The following is a 17,034-nucleotide window of genomic DNA, read 5'->3' on the forward strand; positions in this document are numbered from 1 at the left end:
AGACCCAGCCATAATTCCTCTTAAGAGTGGATGAATGAATGAATGGATGAATGGAGCTGTCAGCTACTAGTGCACATGCCAGGCTCCATGTGATTGTCTATATCTATATCTAGATACTAGACTGTCAGCCATTTGAGTTTGTTCCCATGTTTGGCAGTCTTTGGTTTCAATCAAAATTTGCACAAATCATTGCAATCCACTTTGAACATAGTTGCGGCAAAAGCACCAACCATCAAATAACAATAACGGCTTTCTACAATGTAACAAGGGTGATTCCTTTGATGCAGTGGTCCCCCAGTGGATTAAAATATAGAGTCTAGGTCTGAGGTTAGCGCAGTACTGCCTTTTTCAGTGTTAATGCTTGTTATATTTGGGCAATGCTGACATGCTTGTGAATTCCAGAGCTTGGAGGTACAGAAAGGACAAGGCCAATTTGTGCTGAGGACAGGAAATGCCTGTGGGCCAGTGTTTATTTCTCTTGCTGAGGTCTTGAGCCAGTCAAAAATGTAGTATAGTCTGGGTTGATGGAATCATGTGCTGAGAGAAGAGCATCCTCCCTCACTTTTTGTGTCCTCTGTAAGAAAAAAAAACATTCCATGGAGCTCTGGATCTGTTAAGCCTGTGTATATGTAAATGCTCTCTACAGATCAAAAGTACTTGCTGTGTATTAGATAGATAGATTGATAGAGAGAGAGAGAGAGAGAGAGAGAGAGAGTACCACATACTACCAAGACACACTTATCTGTAAGTCAATAAGTAAGGTAGATGCATACAGTGTCATTTGGGATAAGTTTTTATTGTGTCTTGCAATGTTAAAACGGACATAATTCATAAGGTGCATTATTTACTAATGTTTTTGGTGTGTTTTACAGATCTGAACAAGAACCGAAGGAAACTCTTCGAGCCACCAAACATCCGGTCTTCGTTCCTGGAGGGCGGCGCCAGCGGGCGTCTGCCACGCCAGTACCACGCCGACATTGCCAGTGTGAGTGGGCGCTGGTGAGCCCTGGTCCATCCGCCCTTATGTTACTGATGCACAGACAGCCTTAACTGCACAAAGCCAATCCTGATGCCTTAATAAACAATACTGGACCAAACCCTGGGAATCAGTGCCAAAAAAAAATCACACACACACACATACACAAAGAATGTCTTTGGAAAGGAGGTTGAGTTTGGAGGACTTGTGTAAATGTTGATTATTATGTACAATATGGTACTCTATGCAGTATAGTACTCATGTGGAAATGAAGGGAATGCTGAAGGATTCATAAAGCTCCTGCACTGTTGTTGTATAAGGAGCTATCTGTGTACTTAGTTCAATTTTTTAATTTATATCCTTGTCTTAGACTTGTGTCATACTAATTCTTTGCACTTTAAGAGTACTAAATACTTTGCCTGTGGGCTGATTCCTCTCTAGTCTGCCCTACAAGATGTGCATGGAGCGTATATAGCACTTACAAGGTTTCGATTAAGACACTACAGGTCCTCTTTTTATTTTCAGCTTTTTAATCATGATGCATTGGAACTCCGATTGTTTACTCCTCACTTTCATTCATACAAGATACATTTCAAAGAGAAGTTTTAGGCCTCTTTGATTAGCTGACACACGAACAAAGACCCTGACTGCAGTCTCTCTGATCATCACCAGCAAACCACAGGCCAGAGGTGTGCATCGGGACTAGGATTGCAACCAAAAAAGAAAAGATCTCGGACTCAGCAAGCCTCAATTTAAGATCTTACTACATACAAAGAAAGTATGTAGCTGTACCACGGCATTGTCTCAGTTTGGAGGGGATTTTAGTTCATTGTGTCATTCTTATGTCATGTTCCAGTAACAGCAATGCATTTAGCAAAAAGCGATTAGCACTAGATGGTGTAATGCATGAAAAAAAAAGACAGAAATGACAAATTTATTTATATTTTAGAAAATGTAACCGAGTTCCTCTGGAAAATATTGCAGATGGATATAAATAAAAATAACTGTAGGTAGCAGGTGCTATTGGTCAGACTTGGGCAGCAGTTCCAACATCTATGGTTTAGCCATACCATGTATTGCTTTTTACCCCATTTTATCGCTATGGCGATACTGGAGTTGCCTGAAAACAATGATTCCATACTCTTTTTCACAAAAAGCAGCAGTCAGACCAAACATGAATAAAATTCTCCCAGTGGAAACACAAATTCACTGAAGGGGAAAGGACGCAGGACATGATTTGCTCTTGGTAGTGGTTATTTCTTTTCACGCTGGCTTTATCTAGGTGAACTTTGACCTGTGAATTTACAAATCTCGGATTTGTCAGCCAGTAGCTTCTTTGATTGTGGTAACTTTGATTGTTTAAAAAAAATGGGAGAGCTGCTTATTATTAAGTATCAGTCACACCAGCCCCCCACCCCACCCCACCCCACCCCACCCCCACATTCTTCTCATTGTTTCCTGGCACACATCTGAAAGAAATTAGCTGTTTTCTCTCTAACTCCCAGGATTTTCTTGTTAGCAACCTTTACTTCCCTTCACACACCTCTACCAAGGCTGAAACACACACTCACACACTCAGTGTGAATATTTGAGCAAATCCTGAGCATTACTAATGCAACGCTTAGTTTGCAAGGTTTTAACTACCTCTTCGTCTGCCTTTCACCACTTTCTTTATGTTACACAACATTAAAATAAGACATTTCGAGAGTTCAGTTGTGTGTTTTATCAGATTCATGCAAATTGTAGGTTCCTTATGTGACATTGCAGAAGCAAGGGTACGAGTTGCATAATCTGGTCAGCATAGATGCACGCAAAGCTGTGAATGTTGCCAGTCGTTCTCTCACGGTTCAATCCATCAAGTGCCTTTTTCGAAGCTTTTCAAAAAGAAAAAAAACCCATCTGTAGTAGTTCATAACATTACAGCGTTTTGACATGGATGTACAGTTGCTAAACCACTCATGGAATAATCTCGCAGCGCATTGCTTAATCTTTACATGTATAGTATTATTGTATTTGCATTTAATTGTTCCATATGTTGTGTATGACCTTACATGTGAGTAGAGGTACTGTTGAAATACATATTGTGCATATTGCAGTTTTATAGTCTTTTATACTTTTGCCTACTAGTTTGTCATGGTCATTTCCAGACAGCAGCAGATGATTAATTAGCAGTTGGGTATGTAGTGTTTGACTTTAGGTTTTATACCAAATATGGTATGTACAAGTGGAAGAAAAAACTTCCTGTCAGTATTAACTGCGAAATCAAATCGACCGACTATGCAAAGAAATCGCTTTGCCATATAATGAATGTTTTCTACTTAAAGCACCGCAGTCTTGTTCCAATCAAGTTCACAGGCTGCCTGATTTCAGTATATTGCTGCCTTGATATACCTGATTAGTGCTTTATATGCATCAAATGCTATTTTTGTATTTGTGTGATTTGTGAGCGACCAAACTGTAATTGATTTGTAGATTTATTTTTCGTTCACTCCCTGAGAGGAGACAATAAGGGAACAGAAAAATTTGTCTTAATATTTTGACATGGCCTTGTGACCAGGGCCAGCACTTTTTTTTTTCTTTTCCTTTTTGTTTTTGAGGATCTTGAGTCACAACCAAATGAACAAATGCTCCGTGATAATCATGTACAGTGGTGTACAAGATAACGGTATTTGGAGCATTCGTATTGCTGATAAGGGAATAAACAAAAGCACTAATTTGTATTGCTCTGCCAAATGTTTTATCATCCCTGTCATACATATCTTTTAGATGGATACGATGTAGTTGGCCAGTGCCTTGCAAATGACTCTTTTGGAATCTGTGAGTTTGACACAGATAAAATACTCCTTGGTACTGTTATGATATAACGTTGTATTAATGCCATGAACATGTGGTACGATTGAATGTTCTTTACATGTCGGAGGCCTTGTTACAAACGAATAAAATGTACGTAAACCTTTCAGATGTTGCATTTCTCGTTCTGTGTTTATTCGCATTCTCTTTGAAATGGTTTGTGTTGCAAACCAAGACAAGACTTACTCGAGCCCTAAATCCTGGTAGTTCCGTTTAATAACAAAATCTTTTTCAAATACAATGAAGACAAGTGCAGTTTGCCAGATCCTCAGTGATCCATCTCTCTGGAATCCTCCAGTGAACCCGTCCACCCCTAGTATAGCTATTTGCCGGCTCAGCTTTATCCATCCATTTGCTGTTGCTAGGCACAAGCCATGAATGTGACCACACCCACGCTGACTTTTTATAATGACACAAATCTGCCCATGACCTCAGCAGCACACACATTCCTCTCATGAGAGCTAACATTCTTTTTATGCATCGCTGTCTGACCAAACTATTAACCAAAACTCGGCAAATTACAGGCAACTCTATGTCTAGTATAGAGGAGAGCTAGACTGCAATATTTAATCTGAAAATAGCATCTCTCTCTATTTTTTCATCTTGTATTGTAAATTCAGACTCCCATGCCAAAGTCATTCCAAAATAAGGACGGTTGATTCGCGGCCTGTGGTGGAGGCATCAAAAAATTCAACAATTTACTTTTTTAGACTAGTTTTATTTTCCTCTGGTGAAGTTTTGTCTTTGCCCTTTTAATCCAGCCACATTGTTTGGCTCATGGGCACATGAGGGAGAGGACAGAGGCACTGAATTCCCTGCACCACATCAAAAACCATCGAGAATGAATTCGACGGATGCAGCAAATAGGAAACCATCCACCAGTGCCAATTAGGAAGTATTTTTTTAATGAAGCGTGTACAGAAAATGACCAGAAAAAACGATTTTTCTTCCTGCCATTTTGAGAGATCTGTCGTTTCCATCCAAATCTGTTTCTCATTAAGGTATTAGAGTTACCAGAGGATTTCTAAATAACTCTCCAGTGTGCACTCTGACCACATGCTCTTTTTCGTTACAGGAACAGAGAGCAAATGATCTTCGCTCTTGGAAAAAGTTCAGCTATCATCAAGTATCCAAGCACACAGGCCTTGTTTCAGAGCTAAAGTTAAGACCTGATGGGGTTGATGGGTCAATCGAGTCTAATCGTATCAAATTAGACTGGAAAGAACTGAAAGCCCGGATGTCAGAATCTGTCTGCAGCTTGTCTGCGTCTCTCTATATGCCTGGCTCCAATAACATATTTGCTGACAAGCGCACAATCTTGTGATTACTCGGTGAGCTCCTCAGCATTCACGACCAGAGAGGAGCTCAGTTTCCTCCTGCTTTTTTCATTTCTGAGCTGGCCATCTTGTAGCTGTTCTTAGGCCTACATGAGACAATGAAAAATGAGTCTTTCATAAATATTATGGCTGTAAATTTTCAGCAAAAACAGCCCATTATGGGATAGGATTACATGTTACAAAAATTAAGCAGCTAAAGAAAGAATTTCCCTTACACCTTAAAACGCTAAGAGCCTCGCTGTGTTTTATTCTGTTTTCACTAGAGGGCGATAAAAGCATAAATGTGTGCAATAGCATCTGGCTTCCCCTTTTTACTGTGTTTAAATTATTCATCAGTACAATTTATTAATAGAACCAGCTCCTTAAGAGTACAAAAATGACTCTAGGGAGGATGTATTGTTTCATTATTGATTATCTTCCCTAGAGTTTCTTCACAATACTAACCTTGAAAAGCTTCTCATTGACTTTGGCAGGATTGGGTTTATAGTAGTATCACTTTTATCCACCCTGAACAACATGTATATTCATCTTTAGAGTTCTTTAATGGCATCCAAAATTCTGAGATTTTAGTTGAAAATTCTTTCATTCAACTACATTAAGAGAGCAATGCAGCAGCACTTTAGTGTGTCTAGCTCTCTCATCTCATCTGTACACTCTGCTTGAACGGTTCAGGTTCCAAAGATTCAATGTTCATGATCCTATCTCTATCAATGCAATCACGCTTGTCATCTCATAGCTCGCTAACTAGCTGAGTCAATTCTCTGCCGTAAATGTATCGTATAGCTGCATTGCATACTGGGAGTTTGAGGCATTCCAGTATTTGCTGTCTTGACTACTTCTATATTCGATTTCTCCTTCATAGGACATTAAATGTCACTGGAAAATGATGAGTCAGAATAGAAGCTCTTGTGTTATTGTTTTGAAGGAGCTCACGTCTAAATCTCACTTTAATGTATGAGAGCGTTGATTTTTTCTCCTATTAAACACACGTGAAGTAATAATAACAAAAATACAAACAAATTATGACCAGATTTATTAAGCATAGCACAAATATTTTAATATATACATATGTAATGTGTTTCAGGGTGGAGTTTTCCTTCAAATACATTATGTAAACATCAAGCAGCTTATTTTATCTTGTGCACTTCAGTCTATACAGTTGAAATCAACATTATTCGACCCCAGTGCAAATCAGGTTTATTTTAAAAATGTACAGACTTTCAGCTGTTTGTGATGAATAAATAAAACAAAAGCAATTGAAATAGTTCAACACAATGAATGCTTCAAGCGGTTTCCCCAAATTCAACTGAAAATGCAACTTATAATGACTTCTCCAGTTTCAAAATTATTCAACCACTTCATGGCAAGCATCTTTTAGTACTTAGTAGAGCACGCTTTTGCTGTTATGACCTGCTGCAAACGAGATGCAGAGCTTCTGGCAGCGTTCCTGAGGAATCTTAACCCAGTCCTCATGAGCAATGGCCTCCAGTTCAGTAATATTCTTGGGTTTGCATGCTGCAACCGCCTTCTTCAAATCTCACCAGAGATTTTCTACAGGGTTCAAGTCAGGTGACTGTGATGGCCCTGTAGAATCTTCCAGGACTCCTGCAACCAAGCCTTGGTGGAATTTGAGGTATGCTTGGGATCATTGTCCTGTTGGAAGGTCCAATGACGCCCAAACTTCATCTTCCTCACAGACGGCATGAAGTTTTCTCCTGGATTTCCTGATACTTCAATGAATCCATCTTGCCTTCCACACACTGCAGGTTTCCAGTGCCAGGAGATGCAAAGCAGCCCCGGAGCATCACTGAGCCACCACCATGCTGTGGACAGAGTGTTCTTTCTTCATTCTTCTTCATACCGCTGATCCATCGTGCCAGAAAAGATATGCATTGGTGGTGATACAGTGTCATGTATTAAACGTTATGAAGGTGAGGACACCTTCATAACGTTTAATACATGACACTGTATCACCATCAATGCATATCGTTTTAGGCTAAGTAAAGTTTAAATCTCTCTAACTGCATTTTCCCTTACCTTTAATTCAACTAAAAATAAATGGCACGGATTGTAAATAGGGAGTGTTGTTATAGCAGAGAGACACATGGATTATACTGAACACTTCATTAGGACAGAGCAGCTTCATTAGGGACCAGTCATGCATCAACATGAACTGTATTCACGGCAAAATCCCCTGAGTTCAATTAACACCTACAGTCCTGAATTAACTCTCGGTGCTATGTGCTGCTGAATATGGCCAAGTAATGCTATAGCATTTTAAAGTCCGGTTACCTCAATAAGTGAAAAATGAGAAAATTGCATTTTAAGATTCTAGACTGTGGCACAGGAGCATGGCAGATATTTTGACAGTCGGTATCTGATTACGACGGAATGAGACTGTTTATCTCTATTGTAAGAATGCGTTCTGAATTGTAAGTCACTGATGAAGACCTTCACAAGTAACTAAGGGAGCAGGAAGATGGATGTTAATCAATGCCTATCTTATAGTTTTACAATTTTCTATTGGGGAACTGATAAGTTAAATTTATGGAGTTCTAACTACATAATGCTTCTTTATCATGTTTCAATTCATGGACCTGCTTGCACATCCTGAACAGTTTGACAGAGAGAGAATAGATTAAGTATGCTCTTATATCTAATATAGCCTAAAGACTGCACTTACTGAAAGCAGTCTATACTCATGTCTCATTCATTCTTCAGTGGATAAGATGACACTGTATTGATCCCAAGGGGAAATTAGAAATAACATCACTTGGATACTAGAGATTTAAAGCTATGAACTCTAATGAAATCAAAAAAAGACACTGATGCTTGTGTTGTTTGTGGAAGCGTACTGACACATAATCTCATTAATCGTGATCAGGTGTCACCCAGAAGAGGATGGGTTCCCTTTTGAGTCTGGTTGCACTCAAGATTTCTTCCACATGTTGTCTCAGGGAGCGATCTTGTTCTTGCTACTCTCATCTCTAGCTTGCACGTTAGGGATTTAATTCTAACTCTATATCTAGATTTCTGTAAAGCTGCTTTGTGACAAATGCCATAAATTTAAACGTGATAATGTCCATTGTTAAAAGCCCCGTTTAAATAAACCTGTATTGAACCGAATCTTATCCAACGCTGGTTTAAAAGGGTGCTTATTATGATCAGAGTGCAATCAGGGACTCCTGCAGGTCTAGCGATGACAGCATCACTAATAAGGAACACAGCATAAGGTAACACAGGCATGAGGTCACCCTGGGATATCATTGTACAGTCGCTCCATCAACAAACCTGAATGCCTGACAAATCGGTTTGACATTGTGTCAGCTTTACTGCTTTTGTACAGGATCTAAAGGAATAATGTCACTTACACATAATGGAACAGTATTGACCATGTCATCATTTGTTAGCTTCGTAGACTCCTAAGTGCAACGCTTAAGCAAAATTTGGGCACTGATTTTGACTTGGCTGATTAATTTGAAGTTCATTGGAAAAGGTGTGTGAATTTGAATTTTCCCATAATCACCTTTCAAAAACGTTAACTTAGCTGGGCCTTTAGAAGCTGATAATCTGATCTAAATAAGCAGCACTACATGATGCTCAGACTGTGGGAAATACTTCTCTTCTGATTACATAAGAGCAGACGAGAGAGGCCTGAGCTTTTATATATTTGTTGTTTAACAGGATAAACTCAGAAACTTGTTATAATGTTTCAGATTTGGGGCTGTTGTAGATTACGTTACAAGAGTAATGTAAAATTAAGCAGTGCAACCTGTTTGATTTTTGCAGACCTATTGCTATTACTTCGAAAGGAATCTACATACCTATCTGTCATCTCAACAACCTATTTTTATTTCTATTTATAATGCTGTCAGTCTCTGACTCACTGACATCAGTTTCACTCAGTGACACATCAGTACTGTTCTAACATCAGCTAGCGTGTGTCCGGCTGCCTCAAGGCACATAAACAAATACGGAAGGTGACACAGCTGTAATATTACTTGGATTTACACCAAGTAAATTTTTTTCAGCCATAACATTCAAATCACTGACAGGTGAAGTGAATAACATTGATTATCTCGTTATGATGGCACCTGTCATGGGGTGGGATAAATTAGGCAGCAAGTGAACAGTCAGTTCAAAGTTGATGTGTTGGAAGCAGTAAAAATGGGCATGCGTAAGGATCTGAGCACCAAATTGTGATAGCTAGACAACTGGTCAGAGCTTCTCCAGGTCTTGTTGGGTGTGCCCGGTATGCAGTGATTACTACCTACCAAAAGTGGTCCAAGGAAGGATAACCAGTGAACTGGCGACAGGGTCATGAGTGCCCAAGGATCACTGATGCGTGTATTACTGTCAAGAAATAATGAAGTGGCCTGACTTATCATTATGATCTATTACCCCTAACTCGCAACTAACAGCACATTCATTCAGCCTAGAGACATTTCTGCAAAGTGTCTATTACATTCCTATTATTTTAACTGACACATGGGTTTCCTTATTAAGTCAAGTTGTGGAAGGTGTAAATTACTGCTTCATAGCCGTGTTTTAAATGCAACTGACAAATGGGCTTCTTAAATAATTGAGTTTGTGTTGGATTAGCGCTTCATATGTTATATGAGGTAGAAAAGATGACAGGTAGATACTTTGTAGAAGATGACTTAAAGGTTCATGAATGGGCTATTATTAATGAAAAAGAAATGACTTGCAAGATAAGGATAAAAAGTTACAGATACGACACTATGGGACAGTATTGATAACTGAGGCCTCCTCACATACAGTATGTCACCTAATGAGCTTTGATAAAGCTTTACAGAAATCATCCTCTATTTCTATACCAAATATTTCTGTTAAACCTATTATATTGTAGCACTGTTGAATTCTTAAACCTAATTGTTAACTAAGAAGGTGTTAATTCATTTTCTATAACAGCTGCTCTGACAGTAGTTCCGGTTGCAATGGAAATCATAGTTTTACTATAAAGCAAATTCACAGCAGCTTCTATGGTGGACACATCAAATAATCTAATAACTAATAATAAACTAATAATAAAAAATGTGTGGCTGGGAGCCAAGGGAGCAAAATTGGCCATACTCTCCGAGTAGGAGGGATGGCCCACCCGCTCCTTCTCCTTTCATTCACAGCCAGTCATGTGTATCGTGAGTTTACGTATGCGAAAGAGAGAAGATAGCGTTTTCCTCCGAGTGTGTTAAGCTGCCCTATTATGCAGCATGAGCAGCATGAGCAGCTCAGAAAGGTTGGCTGGCTGCACGGGTCTCTGTGGAAGCACATTTTAACCCTCATCCCCTCCAGTTGGTAGCTGTCAAATTATAAGGAAGCATACTGGTGGGTGTAAATTGGCAGCTGACTAAATTGGGAAGAAATTGATATATAATATATATATATATATGCTACTAATAATGAGTGGATAAAAAACGTGCATTGATATGATAGTGCTTTCTCTTAGGAGAGGTTTATTTAACATTTAAGGAGTCTCCAGTGTCAGCTGCTCCTTTACGTTTTCTGCCAAGCTGTGCTTTTTTTTGTCTTGTTCAAGAGAGAGAGAGAGAGAGAGAGAGAGAGAGAAAGAGGCTGGTGTGGGGAATGCTGTTTCCAGCTGCTATAATGTGGTGATACCAGGAACTAATTTGTTGCTGGGACGTTCTACAACATTGAATGTTATATAAATGGGTTTTACTTCAGGAAAAAAAAAAATCATGCCAGGCCACATCTCACCACCCTGTTATTGATTATTTTCCCAAAACATCATGCCCCATCAGATTTTATTCCTTCCTGTATTAACAGGACGTTAAAATGTAACCATTTAAAATGCTTGCAGTAACTTGACCGAGTAAAAGGCATCAATTCTGGTTGCTTTTACTCAGTTAAACTGAGGTTGTACTAGTCTCTTAGAATATTGTCCATAATAATGCAGAAAAATGCTTCATGCCTGTGAGCTGGGGGGGAGCTGAAGTCCACAGCTTGCAGCAGTAGATTATCATTTAAACCCCTGCTTCATAATCACCTGCCTTCTTTGTTGTGTACGTATGTCCACGTGTGTCCATATACTTCCTTTTTTTTTTTTGGAAACTCCATGAATAGCTTGCGGGAATGAATGCATCACTGTAACAGCATCTGCTGTGAAGCCATTTTTCAGTCCACCACCCTCTAATGGACCAAATAAAACAAATGGGAGTATATTAGGTCTGTAATATAATCACTGAGGCTCAGTGAAGGATTTTCATGGAAAAAAAGGGAGAAAGAGAGATAGAGAAGGGGCGGGGGGGTTGGTAGACTTGAATGACCCTACTCTGGGAGCAGTCTACGCCCCAGGCATTAATCTACTGCCTGGATTACCGCTGCTTCTGTCTACCTTCAAGCAACACACACACGTACACACATTTCCCCCTGCCACCACTGCACCATGCTCTGCACACGAGCGTAAGACCACCACTGAAGATCTTCTTGCATGTCGGGCTTGATTTATGTCAGCGTGCCTAATTGCATGTGACAATCCGCCAGCTAAACTCGTCTTCCTCAGGAATGGAGCAGCACTCTCCCAGCTCTGACTGTTTAACCACAGGAATGCTGGATTGAAGGCTTGATAGGAAACATTTAAAAATTAAACAGCCTTGAAACCTCAGGCAAAAAATTCTCATAGCCACCAGATTCTCAAGGTTCGGCTTGCTAAAGGGATGTGGTTATTGTACCAGTAAAGGAACTGAATACTGTGTTAACTATATGCTAAAAAGTGGATAGACTTTGTCAAGGGTTTACACAAAGACACAGAATAAACTTAAAATTCAGCCCAGGCAGCATAAATTCCTGGACCTTACCGAAGTCCAAAGTCAAGACTGTATATTTTAAATAGTTACCTGGACTTAGCAATGAAAAGACTGCCAAGAAGCTCCCTGGGAGAATAGCTTAGCATAATGTATTAATAGGAATCACCCTCACAGCACTTGTCAATACAAAGACATTATTTATAGTCTTTTCCTTGGATGTGTTGTCCAAGGAAATCACTTGTTAAAGGGCAAATGGCGTTCAGTAGATATTTTTGTGCATGGTTTTAGTCATTAATTCAGCAGAGCTTAAGTAAAGGTAAGCAGTGTTTTCATTCCAAGACTAACTTATTGTTGGATGTTTCATGAAGTGTAGGGTACAAGGGAACATTTAATTCCATTTAGCTCTGTTTGTAAAAAAAAAAAAAAGAGTAATGTAGGCAATATACACTACATTATTGCCTTGCTTTCTTGTCAGTATCATAATGAATTTGGAGCAAAGTATGATATGACCTGCAACGTTTTGCTCTCTTGACCCAAACTTGGGGTTAAAGCCTGAAATCTGAATGAATACAATGGAATGGAAAACTCAAATGTGTCATGTAAACATAGATTGGAGATGGACGCAAGTGCAGTTCCAGATTTATTTGAAGAGAGGCAGGCAGACAAATCCAAATCGTACTGAAAAATCACCATCACAAAACAGGCGAGGGTTCGGGTGATCGGCAAACAGGTAAAAATGAAAATCACGATTGAGAACGAGAACCGGATCAATAACCATGAAACGAGAAACAGGACAAAACGACACGGTAGAGTACTGGCGGCAAAACACAGAAACAATACTTCACCCAGAACAAAGACACATGGGGGTTAAAATATACAACAAAATCAAATGGCATAACACAAAACAGCTAAGACATTAGGAAAGAACCAATAACATAACAGGGGCGGAGACAGGACAGAAACCAAAACAAACATGTGTCAAAAGTAAACACAGTTGAGGCTGTTGAGAGGAAATCGCTGACACAATGTTAAACCTTATGCTAATACTAAATATTAAATAGAAATGTTAAATATTATCAATGTTAAATATTGTATTCAGCATTCAGATTTGAAATGTTTTAAGATGCTTTGTCAAACACCTACTGGCTACAGGGCAGAAATTACCCACCATAGATTTCCAGCCAGAATTCTATATAATTCTATAATAAATAATCGCTTATACACTTTATTATTTATCTCTTCATTTTTCAGCTACACACTCAATTAAATGTGCTGCTCTTTGTTGGTTGTGTTCATGGCCACCATATTTACAGTGACACATAAACACACCTCTGTCTACATTATGGGCTTTGACTATCTAAAGCAACCACTTTGCTCCAGAGGACTTCCAAACAGAATAGCCTGGAGAATTTATTTGGAGAAAAACACTTTGGAGGACAACTGTGCTGTTGAGAGACCAACCACTGTCGACTGGAGCTGCAGGTATGATAGCACAAGTGGACCCTAAATCAATGTTGAAGCTTCCAAATCCAGTCGAATGGGGTCTCGATCACAGTGACAAATGAAGTCTGAAGGCATCATCTGGAACTTTCTACACCACCATTTCATCATTGTGACACCAACAGACTTCAGAATTCAGCCTTTATTGACATAGTCCAAGCAAATAGATAAAGATTATCTTCATAAGGAAACATTTATAATAAAAAAATACGCTTAAACTATATTCAATGTTTTGCATGTTCTGCATCAGAATCCAGGATCCAGAGTCACCCTATAAAGACAATTCACTCTACCATTCTAGCCACGCCACCTACCGGCATGTTTTATGGATCTGGAGCAAACATGGAGGAAAACCCATCAAGTTATCAGTGTTATGTCGGTTAATAAAAACAAATCAGTCTCAGAGAAAAAAAAATGTTTGCATGCAACAAAGTATGTTAACCAAGCTAACCTCTACCACTATGCTCTTTGAATAGCATCAATATGTAATAAATATTTGATCTCTTTTTTTTAATAGTGATTGTTGCTTCACGCATAAAGTTTGTGCTTTTCACATCATCTGGTTAGACTTACTGGGCTCATAAAACGTCTCCTCTTTTCTCTAAACACAATCAGGTCACATAGTAACGCTGTTATTTTCAAAATGAGGTATTTTCAAAATGAGGAAAGTCTCTGTAACTCACGTTACCACGTACTGTACTGCATTATCACGTGATTTACTAGCCTGATTGCATTTGCAGAAAAGGAGAGAAGTTTCATTCGAAATTGCATTAGTTTCAAGGAGCCGTTTTAATATTTATTACATCTCAATGTTTAGTAAACAGCATAGTGGCACAGGTTAGCTTGGTTAAAAAATACGTTGCTGCAAGAACGTCTCATACAGAGCATTCGAATGAAAGTTTGATATGCTGCTATGCAACATTGTACCAAGTTTGTACCAGAATGTTAATATCCAATGTATAGAAGATGCTAGAGATAAGCCGCATGTGAACTTTTTTTTTCTCTGAGACAGGTTTGTTATAATCATAATGATGAGTATTTAAAATCTCTTAAATGCATGATAATGCCTTTGTTGGCACATTTCCCATGCAATTGGATTTTGTTTATTCTGGATAATCCCAGTTAGATTTCAGAACAAAATCCTCAACTATTTCTGTTAAATCCAGCTTGATGTAATACTTCAAAGTACTAGCTTATTATTTAGCTATTCATCTTAAAACATATTATTCAAGTCGTACAGTGAAACTAATAGGCAATTTATGGACGAGAGTGACGAATGTACATCATGGACATATCAATGGATCCAAGGTGTTTAAATGAACAATGTTGATTCAACACTATATTAAGCATTATTTTAATCACTTGTCGATGTAGCTGTTGGCAGACTAGTAGTAGGATACTTAATTACAGCGATACATAGATCACTGGAACTTACTGGAGTGAGGAGCCCTTGAGTGTCATGTGTTAAAGTGAGACAGATTGTTTAACACATGATATGTGCTATGCCGCTATTTATAACAGTGAAACTCATTCAATTACTCATTCAATTCTGTTATTGCACTAGTGTTAGAGCTGAAGCTCATGCTAGAGGCAGATGGCCAGTAATCTTATTACATAAGAAGTCAGTGTAATTCACTTCTTATTCACAGCTAATCTCTCCACTGTGTTTGACCATTCAGAAGCAGAACAAACATTTCTCACTGTAGTTAAAGTGGATATCGAAATCAAAGATTTACTGGCATGATTAATAAACGGCCGCAGTGATGTATTCCTGCCTTGTGCTCAGTGTTCCTGGGATAGTCTGACTTACCACCACCCTGACCAGAATTAAACGGTTATTGACGTAAAATGAATTCATTATTAAGAGGTCATCGTTTCATCCTTGCGGGCCGTTTTGGGACGCAAAATCACGTGTCTGCGGTTCAACAGGGAATGTGGAGCTGATGTTACAAGGTCACATTGCATTTTGAGGCAGCACAGCTGTCTTGTGCAGGATACAGCAGTTTATATTTCACAGAGACTAAGAGAGAGAAAGATATTTGTGATGTTAAACTACTGTAACCAAAATAGATAAGATCGAATGACAATGCCGATCTGAACAATCTAGATCTCAACAAGAACACGAATAGGGTGAATTAGGGTAGTACATAGAATCTTGTATACCACTTATTATTATTATTATTATTATTAGTAGTAGTAGTAGTAGTAATATATTTTTTTAATGACTCTAAATTGCACTTACGTGTACATGTGTGAATGTGTGTCTTCTGCGAATGTGCGAGTTCTCTCCGTTTTTTGTTTCCACTCCACATTTGTGCACAGATACATATTTTAAAATAATTCTGAAGCGTGTGGAAGGTTTTTGTGTAATCTACAATGTAATCTAATGTGTAACTATAATTTATATCACTGATATTTAAAGTGAAGTATTGGTATCATTTTATGATATGACATACATAATGTATAAGAGGTTCATTTAGGTCTTGTTGCTTCTTTATTTGTGGAGATATGTGGAGTCTAATAAGCTGTGAATTTAGATTATTCATTAGTTTGTATAAAAAGGTTTTAATAATGTGTTTATTGCGCATAATCACAAATAGTAAGGTAAATATTAGTCATTTGTTTGACATAAGAAATCTCCATGTATTTCTTTGTTTTTTTTTTGTTTATCTCATACTAAATAGTTTTAGATCTTACAACAATACAACAATACAACAAAAAACAAAGGCAACCTTAATTTTTAAATTATTTTTATTTGAATCTTTTTTTTTATTGAAGCAAAATAAAAGTTAACCTACACCCATGTGAAAAACTAACTGCCCTCTTAAAATCTTGTTGCAACCAAACGCTTCTGATAACTGGTCTTTGATCAGTCTTTCACTGCACTGTGGTGGAATTTTTGCCCACTGTTCTTTGCAGAACTGCTTTAGTTCAGCCACACTGTAGGGTTTACCAGCATGAACTGCCTGTTTAAGATCCTGCCACAGCATCTCGATTGGGTCAAGTCAGGACTTTGACCAGTCCACTTCAAAACTTTAATTTAGCTTTTTTGAGCTATTTAGATGTGGAATTATTCCGGTGCTTTGGATCATTGTCTTGCTGCATAATCCAGTTGCACTTGAGTTTCAACTTACGGACTGAAGACCGGACATTCTCCTTTAGGATTTTCTGGTTGAGATCAGAATTCATGTTTCACTCAATTATTGTAAGTTGCCCAGGCCCTGAAGCAGCAAAGCATCACACTTCCACCACCATGCTTGACCATAGTTATGATGTTCTTTTTGTGGAATTCTGTGTTTGGTTTACGCCAGATGTAACGGGACTCCTGTCTTCCAAACAGTTCCACATTCAACTCATCAGTCCACAGAATATTCTCCCAAAATGTTTGAGGATCATCAAGGTGTGTTTTGGCAAAGTTCATACGAGTCTTAATGTTCTTTTAGGTTAGCAGTGGTTTCCACCTCACCACTCTTCCATGGATGCCATTTTTGCCCCGTGTCTTTCTGATAGTGGAGTCAAGAACCTTTATTGATGCAACAATAGTGACCTTTATTGATGCAAGAGTCCTGTAGGTCCTTTGATGTTG

At 38.6% G+C, this 17,034-nt stretch overlaps 1 protein-coding gene across 5 annotated transcripts in view; it reads left to right on the top strand.

The window, feature by feature from the left end:
- The window catches only part of bicc1b (BicC family RNA binding protein 1b), a 74,589-nt gene extending 70,654 nt beyond the window's left edge, over nt 1-3,935 (top strand). For all 5 annotated transcript variants that reach the window (XM_053684976.1, XM_053684980.1, XM_053684978.1 and 2 more), the window contains one exon: nt 873-3,935. In XM_053684976.1, the coding sequence (XP_053540951.1) occupies nt 873-1,003 (131 nt within the window). In that variant the 3' untranslated portion in view covers nt 1,004-3,935. The remainder of the gene's footprint in view (nt 1-872) is intronic.
- Nucleotides 3,936-17,034: the final 13,099 nt, after the last annotated feature.

This window comes from Ictalurus punctatus, chromosome 13 (assembly GCF_001660625.3).
Source record: "Ictalurus punctatus breed USDA103 chromosome 13, Coco_2.0, whole genome shotgun sequence".
In the NCBI taxonomy this organism is placed as follows: Eukaryota; Metazoa; Chordata; class Actinopteri; order Siluriformes; family Ictaluridae; genus Ictalurus; species Ictalurus punctatus.